This window comes from Geotrypetes seraphini, chromosome 4, assembly GCF_902459505.1.
Source record: "Geotrypetes seraphini chromosome 4, aGeoSer1.1, whole genome shotgun sequence".
NCBI lineage: Eukaryota > Metazoa > Chordata > Amphibia > Gymnophiona > Dermophiidae > Geotrypetes > Geotrypetes seraphini.
In genome coordinates this window covers 325,022,724-325,043,197 of record NC_047087.1, presented here as the reverse complement: position 1 = coordinate 325,043,197, position 20,474 = coordinate 325,022,724, and the positions used below count along the sequence as shown (strand labels likewise).

The window sequence follows — 20,474 nt, the reverse complement described above, 5'->3', positions numbered from 1 at the left end:
TAGCAATATTCCTTGCTACCGATACAGGGCAAGCAGTGATTACCCCCGTGTCTTTCTCAATAACAGACTATGGACTTTTCCTCCAGGAACATGTCCAAACCTTTCTTAAAACCAGCTACGCTATCCACTCTTACCACATCCTCTGGCAATGCGTTCCAGAGCTTAACTGTTCTCTGAGTGAAATTTTTTTCCTCCTATTAGTTTTAAAAGTATTTCCCTGTAATTTCATCGAGTGTCCCCTAGTCTTTGTAATTTTTAACAGAGTGAAAAATCAATCTACTTGTACCCTTCTACTCCACTCAGGATTTTGTAGACTTCAGACATATCTCTCCTCAGCCAATCTTTTTCCCACTGTCCCTTTTGCTCTCTTTTCTATTTTTAGTTTGTTTGCCACCTTTTGTGCATCTCTCCCCGCCTGCTCCTCCTCTCTATGCAGTCACGTGCATCCTCTGCCTTTTGAGATCTCTTTTACTTCCTTAGCTGTCAAACTTAAGCAAACTTGTCCAAAGCAAGCACAGTAGCAGTCCCTGCCTCTCCTGGAAGCAGAAAGCTATAAAAGATTTGTTAAGGCAGGGCAGAGAAACAATTTCTTGCTTTCCATGCCAGGGCAGAGAAACAGTTCTCACAATATCAGGACTTTTAGTGTCTGTTCTAGGAATGAGAAATAGGCTGTGTGGACCCAGGAAGGGACTCTGTTGAAGGATATTCACATCATTCCAAGGAAACCTGCAGGCGATCTTGGTTTATTCCTGCAGCCTGCAGCTGCTTTTTGAACAGGATTTACTAGTAGTCTGTCGCTCTCTGTGAAACTCTTGCAGCAGTCTCACTCCGCCTGTGGATCTCTTGTACGAGACTTTTTGCAGCAGTTTTTCTCCTCTTTTGGATCTTTTGTAAATCTCCTACACTGTACTTCTTACCCTTGTGGATCTCTTGCAGCTCTGTTTTCATAGAAATCTTTCTTCTTGGCTCTCTTTTGATGTTTTCTTTTGCTGTGGATCTCTTTTAGCAGTCTTTCCCTACTGGGAACTCTCATAGAAGTTATATATATATATATTTTATTATTATTATTATAGTCTCTGGATAGTTATTCTCTTGACACCCATTGCCGAAGAACGCTGCCTGTGCTCTTGTCTAGAGACATCTGAAAATGAAAGGAAAATATTATTGGGGACTTTACAGTGTTTTTGGGGTGCTGATGCTGGCAGTACTGCTGGACTGCACCTATAGGGGCCGTGTTAAGGATCGTCGCTATTACCTGCAAAAGATTCAAACTCAGGGAAATTACTACTCCTATCTGGAACAAGAAGAACAGTTCCTATCACCAGATACTTCAAAACAAAGAAAGACCCCCCAGGTTCCCCAGGCCACAAAGGAAAGGCAGAAGAATGCAGTCAAGATGACAAGCAAGAGGGAAAAGGCACCAAACCTGAATTATGAGAATTTACCAGCAACAGGTAATCTACAGCTACACCATATCATACTCCACTACTAATATAGCCCCTATCAGAACTGTACCCTAAATAAATGCTAATAATGCATGAACATAATCCAAGTACTATGTTCACCCTCCACCAAGTAATAATACTCATGAATAAACTGTCTGTACAATTCTGTGCCCTACTGCAGGGACCTCTTCCAAATTTAATATTAATACCACTGTACCCATAGGCTACTGCAGGGATCCCTTCCCAAATGTAATTTAATATTAATACCACTGTACTATACTGTACCCTACTTCAGGGGCCATATCCTCACCCTATTTGTACCACTGAACCTCCATTCTATACTGTACCTCACTGCTGGGATCCTCATCCCAAACCTAGATGAACATTAATAGTTTACTGCTGTACCCACAATCTGTACTATATCTATTTCAGGAACCTCTTCTCTAGCCTGGGTATCCCTTATTGTGCTTAAGTCCTACTATACTCACAGCTGTCAAGAGAAATGAGATAGGAGAAGCAAATGCAAGTGGGTTCTGTAAATGCACAGCAAGAACAAAGCTAGGAAAAGGAACCCAGTACACAGCATACTTTATAATAAAGTAACAATGATTTTCACATTTATAGGCAGCTAGAAAAACTAATATAGGGAGAAACATTTCTCATCCCATTGGTTCACAGTAGAAGGTCCGACTGCTTATCTGTGAGACAATGTATCACAAAAGAAGATAGGGGGGACATTAACCAGTATAGCAATTTGTCAGAATGCCTTCTGGGATATGGCATGGGCATATTAATATATTACAAATCTAAATAAAGAGAATGAAAATCTTTATCCCTTATTATAACAAACTTCAGCTACTGCAATGTTTAATTTAGCACTTTACGAGACTAACAGAAGAATATCAGGCATGGCTGACTTTAGTACATGTTCAACAAATATATTAAGACTTCTACTGCACAGCACATCAAGCCCTTCCAACTCTGTACTTTGATCTTAAATAGATACAACTGAATTACTTGTCAAGGTATAGCTGATGAAGCCCAAATTAACAAGTGGAATTGCAAAAACTGCTAAGCAACTTAAGTGGCATTTCCTGTATTTATACACCACTTATAGCAGTGGTTCCCAAACCTGTCCTGGGGGACCCCCAGCCAGTCAGGTTTTCAAGATATCCCTAATGAATATGCATGAGAGAGATTTGCATATAATGGAAGTGACAGGTATGCAAATCTCTCTCATGCATATTCATTAGGGATATCTTGAAAACCTGACTGGCTGGGGTCCCCCAGGACAGGTTTGGGAACCACTGACTTATGGCTTAAGCAGTTTACATTTGAGTACTGAAGTGTATCTCCCTATTTGTGGACTCACAATCTGACTAACGTATCTGGGGCAATGACTTTCCCCAGGGTCACAAGGAGCATGAAATAGACTCGATGCTAATATGCCACCGATGCAAGTAGATGGAGGTATCGATGTCTACCGGTACTGACAAGTCCCAGTCACTGGAAGTCCAACTCCAGGCCAATATGCTGAAATAAATAAACAAGAGAAGAAAAACTTTGACATTAATCAATAGTGTTTGTCTTCTTCTAATCTATAGCCCCGGAGTCAGATATAGTTGGAGAGGGCAAGCTGGGGTGGAGTAGGAACAAGGTCAAAAATCCATTGATGATCACAGAGGAAGTATATGTGAAGGCTGCTAAAAATTGAAGATGTTTGAAGATAGTCCAAAATTTATTTTCCTTTCTACTTTTCTTCTTTGCTTGTTTTCAAAGAAAAGTAGGGAACATAAAGAAGAAACTTGAAATATTGATACAGATTTATAAAAAAATAAACGGGAAGGCAACTCGACGGAGTAACAAGAGATACGACATCTTCATTCCGCGGAAAATGAGAAACTGATGACCTCGCAAGCTGGCGTCAGGTGGGAAGGCATTCGTGCAGGCACAGTGCAGGCAGTCTAAAAGCTTGCAAAAGCTTAAAGTGATACTACACTTTTCACTGTTCGTATTCTGAGGATGACATCACCCACATGTGAGAATATGCTGCCTGCTTGTTCTAAGGATAAACTGGAGTCTGAAAACGAGTCGATGGCAGTAGGCCTTTCAGGAGGCCAAGAAAGGTATGAAGGCCTCGAAAAAAGAAAAACTGAAGAATTCAAAAGGGAAAAAAAAGACAGAGCGGCATAATTAAAAAAATTGTCTAAGTCTGTTTTGGGCCTAAGGTGCTAGTCGTCCAAAGTCGGCAGTGTCCAATGTCCATTCTCAAAAAATACGTCCAAAATTTTTATTTTTTTTTGAGAATTGTCTACTTCTACATCCAGCTGTTTGATCGTCCAGAGCGCTAAGTCGTCTATCCTGGTAAGAGGTAAGGGAAGAGCCAGGGAAGAAAGTATCTAGAGGACAAACGAGTGGCTACACGGATGGTGCAAGGAGATGAACTTCAGATTCCTAAACCATAGAGAGGTACTGCAGGGACAGACGGACTCTACCTGACCAGAAGGGGTAAGAACGTCTTTGGACACCGACTAGCCCACCTGCTTCGTAGGGCTTTAAACTAGGTAAGTTGGGGGAGGGTACCCACTCACGTACCGGCGCGGTAAGGAACCATCCTGGCGAGATAAGTTGCAACTCTATTTCTGAGTCCGAGGTAAGTACACACATTGAAAACAATACTATACGAGTCACACTAACTCAGGCGGGAAATTCTCCACAGGGACTTAGCAAACATAAAGTATGGAGGGCTATGTACGTTAATGCCCACAGTTTAGGCAATAAAATTCTGGAATTGGAGACAGAAATTAGGATTTTTTAGATGAGAAATCATTGCATACGTTAATTTATGCCTTTGTACTGTCAATGTTAGACTATGGTAATTTAGTATATGCAGGTATTGGGATGGGACAGTTGAAGCGTTTACAAACAGTGCAAAACACTGCAATTAGATTATTAGGCCGTGCATATATTCTTGATCATGTGACACCTCTGTATTTAAAATTCCATCGGTTACCAATGGAATTTAGGATCAAATTTAAGATCTTGATGTTGGCACATAGAGCATTATTTCAGCTACAGCCTGCATATCTTTCCAACTTGGTGTTATTTATGTCCCAAGACGTCTATTATGATCTTTGAATGACAATAGGGTAGTCATTCCTCATATCTCGAAGGCACATCTTGCGTCAACTAGAGATTGGGTGTTTTTTTATCTAGTTCCACAGTTATGGAATAATTTGCCCATAGATTTAAGAAAAGAAGAATCATACATAAACTTTAGAAGACACCTAAAAGCACATTATTTTCAATAAGAACATAAGATTTGCCACTGCTGGGTCCATCATGCAGAGCAGTCCGCTCACGCGGCAGCCTTTAGGTCAAAGACCAGTGCCCTATCTGAGTCTAGCCTTACCTGCGTACGTTCTGGTCCAGCAGGAACCTATCTAACCTTTTCTTGAATCCCTGAAGGGTGCTTTTCCCTATAACAGCCTCCAGAAGAGCGTTCCAGATTTCTACCACTCTCTGGGTGAAGAAGAACTTCCTTACGTTCGTATGGCATCTATCCCCTTTCAATTTTAGAGAGTGCCCTCTCATTCTCCCTACCTTGGAGAGGGTGAACAACCTGTCCTTATCTACTAAGTCTATTCCCTTCAGTACCTTGAATGTTTCGATCATGTCCCCTCTCAATCTCCTCTGTTCGAGGGAGTAAAGGCCCAGTTTCTCTAATCTTTCACTGTATGGCAACTCCTCCAGCCCCTTAACCATCTTAGTCGCTCTCCTCTGGACCCTTTCGAGTAGTACCGTGTCCTTCTTCATGTACGGCGACCAGTGCTGGACGCAGTACTCCAGGTGAGGGCACACCATGGCCCGGTACAGCGGCATGATAACCTCTGATCTGTTCGTGATTCCCTTCTTTATCATTCCTAGCCTTCTGTTCACCCTTTTCGCCGCCGCTGCACATTGCGTGGATGGCTTCATCGACTTGTCGATCATAACTCCCAAGTCTCTTTCCTGGGAGGTCTCTCCAAGTACCGCCCCGAACATCCTGTATTCGTGCATGAGATTTTTGTTACCTACATGCATCACTTTATACTTATCCATGTTGAACCTCATCTGCCATGTCGATGCCCATTCCTCGAGCCTGATTGTCACGTTGGAGATCTTCGCAATCCCCCTGTGTCTTCACTACTCTAAATAACTTCGTATCATCTGCAAATAACTTCGTATCGTCTGCAAATAGTGGCACAATGGCTTAGTTTCCAAAGTCCTAGGCAATGTGGTGCAATGACTTTGCCAGCCAAGGATAGAAATCTGCCTGTGGGTTGAATATTTGTACTTTTCAGTGTTTTCTTCTACTATTAACTCACTGATAAATGAAAGCCCTCACAATCCTGAAAAGTACTGCAGGGCATAAGGTCACATATTTCCTAGTAGAACCACTAGAGGTCTGTACATATACACACTGTAAATTGTTTATAATTAGGACCTCTGTTTTTATGTATTTATGAATTTTTAATTTGGAGTTCTGTTTTCCAGTTAATTGAGGATTCTTGGTGTTTATGGGTGTTTTCAGTTATAACCACTGTTCCTAGGTGCCTTCTCAGGTGAATGAAATTCATATATTTATATAGATGAGAAGTCATCTATGGAAAAAAGGTACAAAAACTGAGTGGAGAATCCAAGGCAGACACAAGGAGGAGTGAAAGAAAACTAGGGGAAGTGGGCCATTTTCCTGGTATTTATTGGTTCTAACCTAAAATCAGAAGCTTATTAATATCAAATGTTTATTTTACAGTCAAGAACAGTAACAAGAAACCTGATAAGAGTAAGAAAAATTCAGAAAAAACAGAGAATATGCTTGAACCAGGAAATGGAGTGCATGAAGCTGTCAGAGAATGTGAGTATTTATCTGTCTTTTCCTGGCAGTTATGTTACCAGACCTGTATTCTGCCTATACTTTAGCAGTTCAAGGATGGATTACATGAAACAAGAACTAAACCATTATATCTGGAAATTACAATTTTTCAATAAATTTAACCTTTTTAGTCAGAAGAAAGGTTAAATTTATGAAAAAGCAAGGTTTTCAAATTTCTTCTGATCAAATAATAATGATTACAAGACCTTAAGGAAACAAGATGCTGGTTCTGCCTTAGGCATTTGAGCCCACCCAAGAATGCACCAGGAAAGGGAAGACCTGCCATTTTGGAGTGGCGGGCCTGTGAGCAGAAGGGACTGGGCATCTCTCCTGCTGTTATCCTAATTTAGAACATAACATAACATAATAGCAGATTTCTAGACCGCACGGCCATGAGTGTTAACAAATGCAGTTAACAAAAGATTATGATATGAAAAAATACAGGAATAATATAATATACAGAAATCTAATTGATCTGAAATTTAGAAAAAAAGAAAAATTTTCAACAGTTTTCTAAAATGTTCATAAGATGTGGATCTAGAAGTAGGTGGGGGATGTGGGGGTATTTCGGAGAGAGTGGGTATCCCTTCTGCTAATTTTTGATAAAGTAGGGAAGGGGAAGGATCCTGTCAGGGGGGTCAGTTCTGCAGGGGGGAGGTTGTGGTGGCAGGAGGGAGTTGGGCATCCTTCCTGCTGTTATCCTAATTTAGAGGTACAGGGGGGGTGGGGGTGGTTCGTGGGGGCATCCGATGACAGGAGACAGTGGGCATCTCTCCTGCTGATTTTTGGTAAAGTGGGGAATAGGAGGAGTCCTGGCGGTGGGGGGGGGGGGGGAGAGGGTGGTTTGCAACAGCAGGAGGGAGTTGGTAAAGATGTATCCCTCCTGATGATTTTTTGGTTCTGGGGGGTCGTCAGGTGGGGGATATTACATTTGCGCTCATAGAAAAAAAATGAAAAACATAGGCAGACCTCTCAGTAACACAGTTTATCCCAGGACAAGCAGGCAGCATATTCTCACATATGGGTGATGTCAGCGACAGAGCCCCGGTACGGACGCTTTAAAAGTGCATCACCACTTTAAGACTTTCAGAATATTTGTGATAGCCTGCATCGCGCATGCGTGAGTGCCTTCCCGCCCGATTTAGGCGCGCGGTCCCTCAGTTTCTTAGTTTCCGCAGAGCTAAGTCACATTTCAACGGCTGTTGTCACGTTTGCCTTCCCTCTCTCGCGGATTGTTGACTGTTTAGTCATATTTTTTCTTCTTTCATTATTTCTTTTCTTTTTTCTTTATTTAAAAAAAAATAAAAAAAAAATACAGTTCTTTGTTTATTTGCTGCCAGCGGGTTTTGGCCCGGCAGGGCCTCCCCTTCTATCCTCAGCCATCAATTTCGACTTAGCTGAGGCGGTATTCCAGTCAATGTCACACCCTCTGACGGGATGTAAAAGGTGTGGTTGCTGTGCTTGTACTATCTTGCTGACTGACCCTCACTCGTGGGGCTTGTAGTGTCTGGGTTCCGAGCACCATGTTCAATCGTGCAAGCGCTGTTCTAATCTACAGAAAAGAATGATCAAAAACTGCATCCTGCATCAGGAAAAATTGTTCGGTGCCACCATGGAGGACAAATCAGCATCGATTCCTGCAACACCGTAGGCACCGGCTCCAAAATCATCGACACCGGTGGAGACACTGTCATCGACCTTGGTGCCACAGTACACGATCCAGATGGGCAAGCTGGCTAAGAAGCCTTCCTCTTCCTCTTCAGGGACGCAGGTGAAAAAGGCATTGAGCCAAATCATGCCGACCTCGCACAAGTCCCAAAAGCATACTGTTCCTTTATCGAGGAGTGCCTCGACATCGGTCTCCATCTCACTGGAACATGTCGCTGCACCCATGGTACCGGTGTCTAAGCCTTCTGTACCAGTGCTTACTCTGAAGCAAAAGATGGAGCCTTTGCTTTGACAGGAGCTCTGGGATCAATTCCACCAATTGCTCCCAACTCTGTTTTCTCCAGTGTCAATCCAGCTTGAGCATACCGAGGACCATTCTACCGGCACCGTCGTTGTTTTCTCGGTGCATACTATGGAGGCAGTTTCTCATTGATCTGCCTTCCGACACTGCTCTCCTCGATGTCGATCTGATGAGGCAAGCTTTGCTTCCAAACATCGTTTCACCTCTAGACATTGGTCTCGACGTTCATCATCCTCGAGGCACTCGGACCACGATGTCTCAAAAGAGGAAGCGGTCCGAACCTTCAACACTGGAGCGGCACCGATCTGGCAAGATGTCTAAGAAAACAAAGCAACCCTCCACCTCAATACCGGATCAACATCGATCGAAGATGAAGTCCCCATCTTTACTTCTGGAATCGGACCTCCTTGATGACTCGGACCAAGATCTATCTCCATCGGCTAGCAAGTGTTAAGCTTCCTCGGCATCTGACTCTCCCAAACATTCTCCAGCCCCAGAGGCATCACCTGCAGAATCTCTCTCTTTTTCTAAGTTCATCTGAATGATGGGCAGAGACCTTTCCATTCCTTTACAGGAGGATTCCAAACATAGCAAGGAGTTCTTAGAAACTCTTGATTATGATCAACTGCCTAAGGAGCTACTCAAACTACCTCTTCATGATATTTTGAGGGAGACTTTTTACAAGAACTTAGAGTCTCCTCTTTAGGTTCCGTGGCTTCCAGAAAGCTGGAATCCTTCTATAAAGTTATACCTCTTCTGGGATTTGATAAGCTACAACTTCCTCATCAATCCTTGGTGGAATCCACTTTAAAGAAATCTGCTTCGGCGAATGTCTATGCGGCTGTCCCTCCAGGAAGAGAGAGACGCACGATGGATAAATTTGGCAGGAGACTTTATCAAAACTCCATGTTGACCAACAGGGTTGTCAATTAACAACTTTTATTTCTCATGCTATCTGAAGCATCTTGTAAAGCAGTTCCTGGCTTTCCAGAAATACATTCATGCTAGCAAAACCAAAGGTTTCCAACAACTGGTTTCTTCTGTCCTGCAGTTGTGCAAATAATAATAATAATTTATTTTTTTTGTATACCACCCAACTAATAGTTCTGGGTGGTTCACATCAAGAGAACTGAAACATTTCAGTGAAGACACAAATTCAGTAAAATACAATAAAATAAAATAGTGGATAAGACAACGAAGCTGTCAGCACAGTGTGCAGTGGCTGCTAAGAAGGCGAATAGAATGCTAGGTACTATCAAGAAAGGTATTACAACTAGAACGAAAGAAGTTATCCTACCGTTGTATCGGGCGATGGTGCGCCAGCTTCTGGAGTACTGCGTCCAATATTGGTCGCCGTATCTTAAGAAGGAAATGGCGATACTCGAGAGGGTTCAGAAAAGAGCAACCCGATTGATAAAGGAAAACCTTTCATATGCTGAAAGATTAGAGAAACTGGGGCTCTTTTCCCTAGAAAAGCGGAGACTTAGAGGTGACATGATAGAGACTTACAAGGTCATGAAAGGCATGGAAAAAGTGGAGAAGGACAGATTCTTCAAACTTTCAAAAACTACAAGAACAAGAGGGCATTTGGTAAAATTAAAAAGGGATAGATTCAAAACCAATTCTAGGAAGTTCTTCTTCACCCAAAGGGTGGTGGACACCTGGAATGCGCTTCCAGAGGGTGTGATAGGACAGAGTACGGTATTGGGGTTCAAGAAGGGATTAGATAATTTCCTGAAGGAAAAGGGGATAGAAGGGTATAGATAGGGGATTGATATACAGGTCCTGGACCTGAGGGGCCACCACGTGAGCGGACTGCTGGGCATGATGGACCTCTGGTCTGACCCAACAGAGGCACTGCTTATGTTCTTATAAATTATTGTACAAATTTATCAAACAGATAAGTTTTCATCGACTTTCTAAATACATCATAAGATTGTGAATGAACAATCAAGGAGCACATCCAATAATTTATTTTTCCAGCTTGAAAAGCCAGTGTCTTATCCAAAAAACTTTTAAAATGGCAGGCTTTTGGGGTAGGGTACATAAACATACCAGAATTTCTTGTATTCTTATTTGATATGAATAATTTCAATTGAGAAGATAAATATGATGGTAATAAACCAAAGAGTGCTTTAAAACAGATGCAACCAAATTTAAAAATGACTCTGACTTCAAAAGGGAGCCAGTGAAGCTGCAAGTAGAATGGACTTACATGGTCAAACTTTCTCAAGCCAAAGATCAAGCGTACTGCTGCGTTTTGTACCAGACGCAGTCTAGATAGTGTTTTCTTGGCTGACCCTAGCTAGGAACAGTGAAACAGGAGTTACGAAAACTTGAAAGACAATGGCTGAAATCAGGAGACAGTAAAGGGAGAGAGAATTGGAGACTAAAATTAAAAGAATACAAAAAATTAATAACAATAAAACGTACTAAGTTTTATGCACAAAAAATTGGTTCTCCAAACACCAACACCAGAAATCTTTTAAAATTAGTCAACAATCTCTACGACATACGGACCTTCTCCCGCCCTACCTTAGACTCCCCACCATCGGCCGATGCTCAGGCTGAGTTTTTTACCAATAAAATCATCAACCTGAGATCCATCCTGTTGGTCGCTACCGCCAATCATTCGAACTACCCAGTTGCTCAACATTTAGATGAACCTAGGGTAGACATGACCTGGAATAATTTTACTACCCCTACCTTGGCAACAATTCTGCAAATTTTATTCAAAATACGCTGATTCCTACTGCAAATTAGACTGTTGCCCACCAAATATTATGAAAGTTGCTTCAGTTGTCTTCAAAGCCAAATTACATAATTGGCTTACTTCTCTACTACTGTCAGGTACTTTCCCCGAGGCCTTAGGCCAGATTGTAATCACTCCGATCGTAAAAAATCCCAAGAAATCTATTAAGCTGACATGGAACTACAGACCGATCGCAAACATTCCCTTTTTTATAAAGCTGATGGAAGGTTTGGTTAACCAGGACTTAGTAACCTATCTGGATAAATTCAGCATACTACATGATAACCAGTCAAGTTTTCATTCCGGGTTTAGCACAGAAACAGTTATTGCCTCATTGCTAGATTCCCTCCATAGCCTATTTAGTCAGGGTACAAGTGCACTAGTCCTGCAATTTGATCTAAGTACAGTCAAACCTCAGTTTACGAGTAACCCGGTTTGCGAGTGTTTTGCAAGACGAGCAAAACACTCAGCAAACTTTTGACTCGTAAACCGAGCATTGACTCGATTTGCGAACCCCCACCCGACCCAACCGCGGGAACCAACAGTATTGCTCCCCACGAGGCCACCGGCGCTGCTTCCTCCCTTCACGATCATCTCCTCCCTATCTACCGACCGGCCCTGTCCTTACCCATGTGCCACCGGAGTTAGAAAGGGCCTGCCGCCAGTCTGCTGCTGAGCCTTGAGCATCGCATGCTCAAGGCCTTTTGGATCTCATCCTCACCGAGATTCTCATGAGACTTGAGATCTCATAAGAATCTCGGAGAGGGTGAGATCCAGAAGGCCTGAGCATGCGCAGATGCTCTAGGCTCAGCAGCAGACCGGCGGCAGGCACTTTCTATCCCCGGCGGTGCAGGGGTAAGGACAGGGCCAGTCGGGGAGAGGGGGGGGAAGAGGCGATAGCAGCACCGGTGGCCTTGGGTGGAGCATGGGAGTCGGGGTGCGTCCGGCAGGAGTGAGCCAGCACCTGAGAGTCCCAGCAGAAGGGGTAGTGGCATCCGGGGGGGCAGCATCCGGGAACGGCAGATCCAACAGTGTCCAGTCGGGCTCTGTGGCGGTGGCGGCATTTGCTTAGCCAGCACCACCTGCAGTGAGAGGCAGCGAACAGCAGCAGAGGAGGAGAATTGGAGGAGCCACGTGGATGGGTCTGTGGCAGAGGCAGTGGTGGAAGCGTCCCTAATGGTAATTAAGTTTTTGGGGATGTGGAATGAATTGTTCAAGTTTACACTAACTCTTATGTGAAAAGTTGCTTTGATATACGAGTGTTTTGGTTTAAGAGCATGCTTCTGGAACAAATTATGCTCGTAAACCAAGGTACCACTGTAATGCCTTCGACTTAGTCGATCATGTCATCCTAATTGACTGTCTGGAGTCAATTGGTCTTTCGGGTAATGTGTTAAAATGGTTTCAGGGTTCTTTGAGTAAACGATCGCACCAAGTTTACAGTGACAAACAATTTTTAAGCTGGGTTAACTCATATGGAATCCCACAGGGTTTCCCCCATCCCCTACACTGTTTAACATTTATCTAGCATCATTGGGTAATTACTGCAAAGCTTAAAAGTCAAATTTTACATCTATGCTGATGACATCACTATAGCTTTTCCCCTAACAAACCTGACCTCTGAGACGAAGAACCATCTGGCATCTAGTTAAAAGCAAATTGAACAATGGATGGCCGAATACAAATTGAAACTCAACCCAGAAAAAAACAAATTCTTCCTGGCGAGTCCGAATGACAAATTCAAAGATTCTTCAATTTCTTTGAATGGACAAGACTTTCCTATTGTGAATTCCATAAAAATTCTGAGAGTGACTCTGGACCGTTACCTTACTCTAGATGCACACACGGAGCTATTGGTTAGTAAAGGCTTCTTGACATTATGGAAACTAAGAACCGTCAGAAAGTTCTTCGATGCAACTTCATTCCGTTTACTGGTGCAATCCTCCATTCTAAGCATGCTCGACTACTGCAACATCATTTATTTGGGGTCTTTCAAGAAAACCAATCATAGTCTCCGAATTATTCAAAACTCGGCAGTACGATTGATTTTTGGTATAAAAAAATGGGATCACATAACCCCCTATTAACAACTTAATTGGCTGCCCCTGGAGGCAAGAGTTCTGTACAAATTTGCGTGTCTTTGTTTCAAATCTATTCTTGGTTCGGCCCCCACTTACTTGGTCTCTCATTTCAATTTGGATTGTTCCATTAGGCCGACACGCAGAGTTCATATTTTTACCCACCCAACAATAAAGGCCTGCCGATATAAAAGATACCTGGACAGAACACTTGCTTTCCAAGCAGATCATCTGAATAATTGGCTGGGTACCATTATTACGCACTCCTCATCCTATCTAAGTTTTAGAAAACTAGTAAAAACAAACTTGTACAACAAATTTGTAACCTAAGAACTCTTAAAGCCCTATCTCTTTATTCTCTAACCGATTTGTAACCAAGAACTGTCAAGCCTTCTCAGTACTCTGCTTCATGTATTCGATGACTTTACAGTGTGCCTATTTTTGATGATTGTTTGCTGATTGTTCCAGTTCCTCTTATCCTACTTACATAAGAACATAAGAAGTTGCCTCCCAGCAGTCCGCACCTGCGGCGGCCCATCAGGTCCATGACCTGTCAGGTTTTCTTGATTTAGCCCTATAGCCCCCTTATTTTTCTATCTATACTCTTTCTATACCCTATCTACCTCTCTCTGTACCTCTCAATCCCCCTATCATTCAGGAATCTATCCAATCCCTCTTTGAATCCCAGTAGTGTACTCTGCCCGATCACCTCCTACGGGAGCGCGTTCCATGTGTCCACAACCCTCTGAGTGAAGAAAAACCTCCTGGCATTGGTTCTAAACCTGTCCCCTTCCAGTTTCCCCAAGTGCCCTCTCGTACTTGTGGTTCCCCGTAGTCTGAAGAATCTATCCTTGTCTACCTTCTCTATGCCCTTCATGATCTTGAAAGTTTCTATCATGTCTCCTCTAAGTCTCTTCTTCTCCAGGGAGAAGAGCCCCAGCTTGTCCAGCCTGTCAGCGTATGAACAGTCTTCCATACCTTTCATCATTTTCGTCGCTCTTCTCTGGACCCTCTCAAGTATCGCCATGTCCTTCTTGAGGTACGGCGACCAATATTGGACACAGTATTCCAGATGCGGGCGCACCATCGCACGGTACAGCAGTATGATGACTTCCTTTGTCCTGGTTGTGATACCCTTCTTAATGATGCCCAGCATTCTGTTTGCTTTCTTTGAGGCCGCTGCACATTGTGCCGATGATTTCATTGTTGTATCCACCAGCACACCCAAGTCTTTTTCAAGATTACTTAACCCCAACAATGCTCCCCCCATTTTGTAGCTGAACATCGGGTTCCTTTTCCCTATATGCATGACCTTGCATTTCTCTATGTTAAAGCACATTTGCCATTTATTTGCCCACTCTTCCAGTTTGCTTAGGTCCCTTTGCAGGTCTTCGTACTCCTCTGTGGTCCTAACTCTGCTGCAGAATTTGGAGTCATCCGCAAATTTTATAACTTCACACTTCGTCCCTATTTCCAAATCGTTTATAAATATATTGAACAGCAGCGGTCCCAGTACCGACCCCTGCGGAACACCACTCGTGACCCTCTGTCTTTACATTGTGCCTATCATCGCTGATTGTCCAGCTCTTCTTATTAAAAAACCGCCTCGAACTATTACGGCTTTGGCGGTATATAAGAATAAAATTATTATTATTATTATTATATATGATATTAAAATAATCTAAGGTAGATAAAATGGTGGATTGTACTAATATCCTAAAAGAAGCCAAATCAAAGTACTCTTTTACAGTTCTTAATTTCCATAAGATCGCAAAGCATTTTTAAATCACTTGGTCAGTATGATTCTCAAAAGTTAAATAACGGTCTAAAGTTACTCCCAAAATTTTAATATTGGCTGCTATTTCAAAGTTTTGGCCATTAAGTTGAATAGTAGTCTCCCTGAGTTTGTCATTGGGACTGACTAGAAAAATCCTAGTCGTCTTGTGCGTTCAGCTTATGATGTTTTTGAGCTGACTTCTTGAGCTTCGTCCATGTCGGTGGCTATGAGAAGACTAGCCTGGTTACGTGTCTTTGATATGGATGTTAACCACCAGGATTGACTAGCGAATGTTCCTTGCCTGGGTGACGAGCTCTTTGGGGACTCTGCGGATACTGCCACCCAGAAGCCCACGAAACTTGTTGGGATACACTAGTCAAGCCCAAGTTCCACTGAGATCTTTCAAGTCTGCTTCCTCTTATCAGAGAAGATTCTCTGCTAAGGCCTCTGCTCCACCCAGGCCACAACAATGGAAACAAAAGCAGCAACAGCAATGCCCTGCTAAATCCCAACCAGCTGCTCCTGCTAAATTGCAGCAATCTTTTTTCCCTGCTACAAGAGAGCATAGCCAATATCCCTATCTTTCATCCTCTCCCTCAGCCAATAGGGGGTCATCTTTAGATTTACATTCATCGTTGGGAGCTCATCACTTCAGATCTTTGGGTTTTGAAGATCATTCGGGAGGGTTACTCTCTCATTTCAATGCCCTCCCGCCGGATCATCCTCCAAGAGAGTCTGCTTCCATCCCTCACCAATCCCATCATCTCCTTCAGGAGGTTCACTCCCTTCTTTGCCTCAAAGCCATTGAGGAGGTACCAGAGAACATTTTCTGGTACCCCTGAAGATGGGAGGTCTGCGTCCTATTCTGGACCTCCACGCTCTCAACAAATATCTGGTCAGAGAAAAATTTTGAATGCTATCTCTGGCCACTCTGTATCCCCTCTTGGCTCACAACGATTGGCTATGATCTCTGGATTTCAAGGAAGCCTACACTCATATCCCAATTCACTAGGCTTCCCACAAGTACCTCTGGTTTCAAGTGGCTTCACGTCATTACCAGTTCAAGGTTCTACCATTCAGTCTGGCATCTTAGAAACATAGAATATGACGGCAGTAAAGGGCCACCGGCCCAATAAGTCTGCCCACTCTAATGACCCTCCCCCTAAGTTCTTCCTTGATGTGATCCCACATGCTTATCCCATTTTTTCTTAAAATCTAGCATGTTGCTGGCCTCAATTACCTGCAGTGGAAGATCATTCCAACAATCAACCACCCTTTCGGTGAAGAAATACTTCCTAGTGTCGCTATAAAATCTCCCACCCCTGATTGTCAACGGATGCCTTCTTGTTGCCGTAGGTCCTTTAAGGAAAAAGATATCTTCTTCTACCTCAATATGGCCCGTAACATATTTGAATGTCTCAATCATGTCACCTCTCTCTCTGCGTTCCTCGAGTGAGTATAGCTGCAATTTACCCAGACGTTCCTCATACGGGAGATCCTTGAGTCCTGAGACCATCCTGGTGGCCATTCGCTGAACCGACTCAACTCTCAGCACATCCTTTTGATAATGTGGCCTCCAGAATTGTACACAATATTCCAGATGAGGTCTCACCATGGACCTGTACAACAGCATTACAACTTTGGGCTTCCGGCTAACGAAACTTCTTTGGATACAACCCAGCATTTGTCTAGCCTTGGATGAAGCTTTCTCCACTTGATTGGCAGTCTTCATATCTTCACTAATGATCACTCCTAAGTCCCTTTCTGCTGCAGTTCTTGCTAAGGTCTCACCATTTAAGGTGTAAGTTCTTCATGGATTTCTGCTGCCATGGTGCATGACCTTACACTTTTTGGCATTAAAATTTAGTTGCCAAGTTGTGGACCAATGTTCCAGTAAGAGTAGGTCCTGCGCCATATTGTCAGACACTATGCTTTTGCCCAATATGTTGCATAGTTTAGTGTCATTGGCAAATAATGTAATTTTACCTCGAAGCCCCCGAGCCAGGTCCCTTACAAAGATATTAAATAGGATCGGACCCAAGACAGAGCCCTGCGGCACTCCACTGATCACTTCTGACGTTTCAGAGAGAATACCATTTGCCACCACCTTCTGAAGTCTACTTCTGAGCCAGTCTTTAAACCATGCAGTCAATGTTTCTCCTAATCTCAACGAACTCATATTGTTCAATAACCTACGGTGTGGGACACTATCAAAAGCCTTACTGAAGTCCAAGTACACGACGTCCAGGGACTCCCCCATATCTAGCTTTTTTGTTACCCAGTCAAAGAAACTGATTAGACTGGATTGGCAGGACCTTCCCTTTGTAAATCCATGTTGATGGAGATCTCGTAGATTCTCATCATTCAGGATCGTATCTAATTTGTGTTTGATTAATGTTTCCATAAGTTTACTCACTATCGATGTGAGACTTACCGGTCTGTAATTTGCAGCCTTCGTCCTGCAACTCTTTTTGTGGAGTGGAATGACATTAGCTGTTTTCCAGTCCAATGGGACTCTTCCTGTACTTAGGGAAAGATTGAAGAGCGCAGATAACAGTTCCGCCAGGACATCTCTCAACTCCCTAAGCACTCTGGGATGTAGTTTATCCAGTCGCATGGCTTTGTTCACTTTGAGCTTTGATAGTTCATGGTAGACGCTGCTGGTCGTAAACTCAAAATTTCAAAACGGGTCTTCTGAGTTTTCCCTTGTCTGCAGCTGTGGACCGATCCTGGCACCTCGCAGGTAAAGACTGAGCAGAAGTATTCATTTAGTAGTTCAGCTTTATCGGAGTCCGATTCTACTTAGTTCCCGTCTGGTTTCCTAAGGCGTACTATCCCATCTGTGTTTTTTTTCTGTCACTAATATACCTGAAGAAGGATTTATCCCCTTTTTTAATGTTCTTTGCTAGATTCTCTTCCATCCGGAGTTTGGCATCTCTGACTGCTGTTTTGACAGCTCTAGATTTTGCCAGATAGTCTTCTTTAGCTTCTAGTCCTTCTGATTGTTTGCAGGAGACAAATTCTTTTTTCTTCTTTTTCACGAGGTCCGAGATCTCCGCAGAGAACCACTGAGGTATATTGTTCCTCCGCCGTTTACTCACTGTTTTTATATAGAGGTTGGTTGCTTCGTGTAGGGTAGATTTCAGAGCTGACCACATTACCTCTACATTATCTGTTGTGGCTTGGTTTTGCAGCGCCCTATAGACGAAATCTCTAATGCTTTCGAAGTTAGTGCCCTTAAAGTTTAGGACCTTTGTGGATGTGTTTTATCTAGTGAAATCTTTCCTGAGGTGAAACCATACCATGTTGTGGTCACTGGAGGCCAACATATCGCCTACTGAAACCTCTGTGACACTATCTCTGTTGGTGAGTACTAGGTCCAGTATCGCCTGATCCCTAGTGGGCTCCAATACCATCTATTTGAGTTGTGCTCCCCTTATGGAGGTTAGTAGCCTTCTGCTGCCGCTTGTCGTAGCAGAAAGTTTGTTTCAGTCTGCATCAGGCATATTGAAGTCCAAACAGTACCGTGTCTCCATGCAGAGTGATGGTCTCAATGTCTTCGATTAATTCTATGTCTTCTTGTTGTCTTGGAGGTATGTATACAACACCAAGATACAGGCATTTGTCTTTTCCCCTGTCCAGGTTCACCCAGAGGGATTCCCCGGTGTACTTCACGAAGTGCCTGATTGTGGTAACAGCGGCCTTACGATCACATTGTTTCCAGGTGTTCCCTTATCTGGACAACTGGCTCATCAAGGACCCGTCTCCTCAGGCTATTGTATTGGCGACAAGTTGCATCATATCGTTTCTTCAACACTTGGGATTCGAGATCAACTTCCCCAAGTCACAGCTGCAACTGTCTCAAAGACTCCAATTTATAGGGGCAATTCTTGACACTACTCAAATGATAGCATTCCTTCTCTAGAATCGTCAGGATGCTCTGATTCAACTTTGTCATCAATTGGACCAGCTCCAATCCATATCAGCCAGGTGAATGATGGTTCTTCTGGGCTATATGGCATCTACAGTCCACGTGACTCCCTTAGCGAGGTTCCATCTCAGAACACCTCAATGTGCCCTAACCTCTCAGTGGTCCCAACTGACAGATCTTCTCTCGCAACGTATATCTGTGACACAGTCTTTTCAACAATCGCTACAGTGGTGGATGATTTCATCCAATCTCTCCAGAGGCCTTCTGTTTCACATGCCTCCTCATCAAAAAGTTTTAACCACAGATGTGTCAACTTATGCCTGGGGGGGCACATCTGGATGGTCTACAAACTCAAGGTCATTGGTCCACCAGAGAACGAAAGTTTCACATCAATCTGTTTGAACTCAGGTCGATTTTCTATGCTCACAAAGATTTTCAGCACCTAATCGATAATCAAGTCCTCCTGCTTTGCACGGACAATCAGGTAACTATGTATTACATAAACAAGCAAGGAGGCACGGGGTCTTTCCTCCTTTGCCAGGAAGCTCAAAAGATTTGGCTGTGGGCGACCACTCGAAACATCTACATGAGAGCAGTCTACATTCAAGGGGAACAGACTTGCTTAGCGGACAAGCTCAGTAGAATTCTTCAGCCTCATGAATGAACGCTCAACTCTGCAGCTCTCCATCCCATCTTTGCTCAGTGGGCTTGTTTGCCTCTCCCCACAACAACAAACTGCCCCAATTCTGCTCCAGACTTTACTCTTCTCACCGTCTGGAAGCGGATGCATTTCTGCTGGATTGGACACGCAAATTTCTCTACACATTTCCACCTACTCCTCTCATACTAAAGACTCTTTTCAAAGTCGAGAGGAGTCTGCCACCATGATTCTCATAGCTCCTCAGTGGCCCTAACAACCTTTGTTCTCCCTTCTACTTGAGCTCAGTTCCAGGGAACCCATTCCTCTACTGAAATTTCCGTCTCTATTTACACAGAGTCAAGATGCACTGCTACATCCCAACCTTCAGTCTCTACACCTGAGAGCTTGATATCTCTCGGGTTGAATACTGCTGATCTTCGACTTTCTCAGCCAGTGAGACTTATTCTAGAAGTCTCCAGGAAACCAGCCATTCAACAATGTTATCAGCAGAAGTGGACTCATTTCTCTTCCCGGTGTCTTCTCCATCACTATGATCCACAATGCATTTCAACTTCATGGGTGCTGGATTACCTTCTCCATTTGTCTGTCTCTGGGCTCAAGTCTACATCTATCAGAGTCCATCTCAGCACTATTACGGCTTTTCATCATCCAGTGACGGGTAAACCTCTCACTGCTCACCCTCTGGTCTCCAGATTCATGAAAGGTCTTTTCAATGTAAAACCATCTCCCAAGCCTCCTCCAATAGTATAGGACCTTAATGTTGTTCTTTCCAGATTAATGAAGCCTCCATTTGAACCAATGTTGATGGCTCATCTCAAGTACCTTACCTGGAAAGTAGTTTTTCTCATCTCACTCTCTTCTGCAAGGAGAGTCAGTGAACTTCAGGCATTAGTAGCAGATCCACCTTTCACAGTATTCCACCATGACAAAGTGGTCCTCCGCATAC

The 20,474-nt window shown here is 43.4% G+C and overlaps 1 protein-coding gene across 1 annotated transcript in view; it reads left to right on the top strand.

Moving 5' to 3' along the window:
- Positions 1 to 480: 480 nt before the first annotated feature.
- CPXM2 (carboxypeptidase X, M14 family member 2) overlaps positions 481 to 20,474 on the top strand; it is a 258,848-nt gene continuing 238,854 nt past the window's right edge. Inside the window, exons 1-2 of the mRNA XM_033941873.1 lie at positions 481 to 1,454; positions 6,241 to 6,342. Of these exons, the coding sequence (XP_033797764.1) occupies positions 1,148 to 1,454; positions 6,241 to 6,342 (409 nt within the window). The 5' untranslated portion in view covers positions 481 to 1,147. The remainder of the gene's footprint in view (positions 1,455 to 6,240; positions 6,343 to 20,474) is intronic.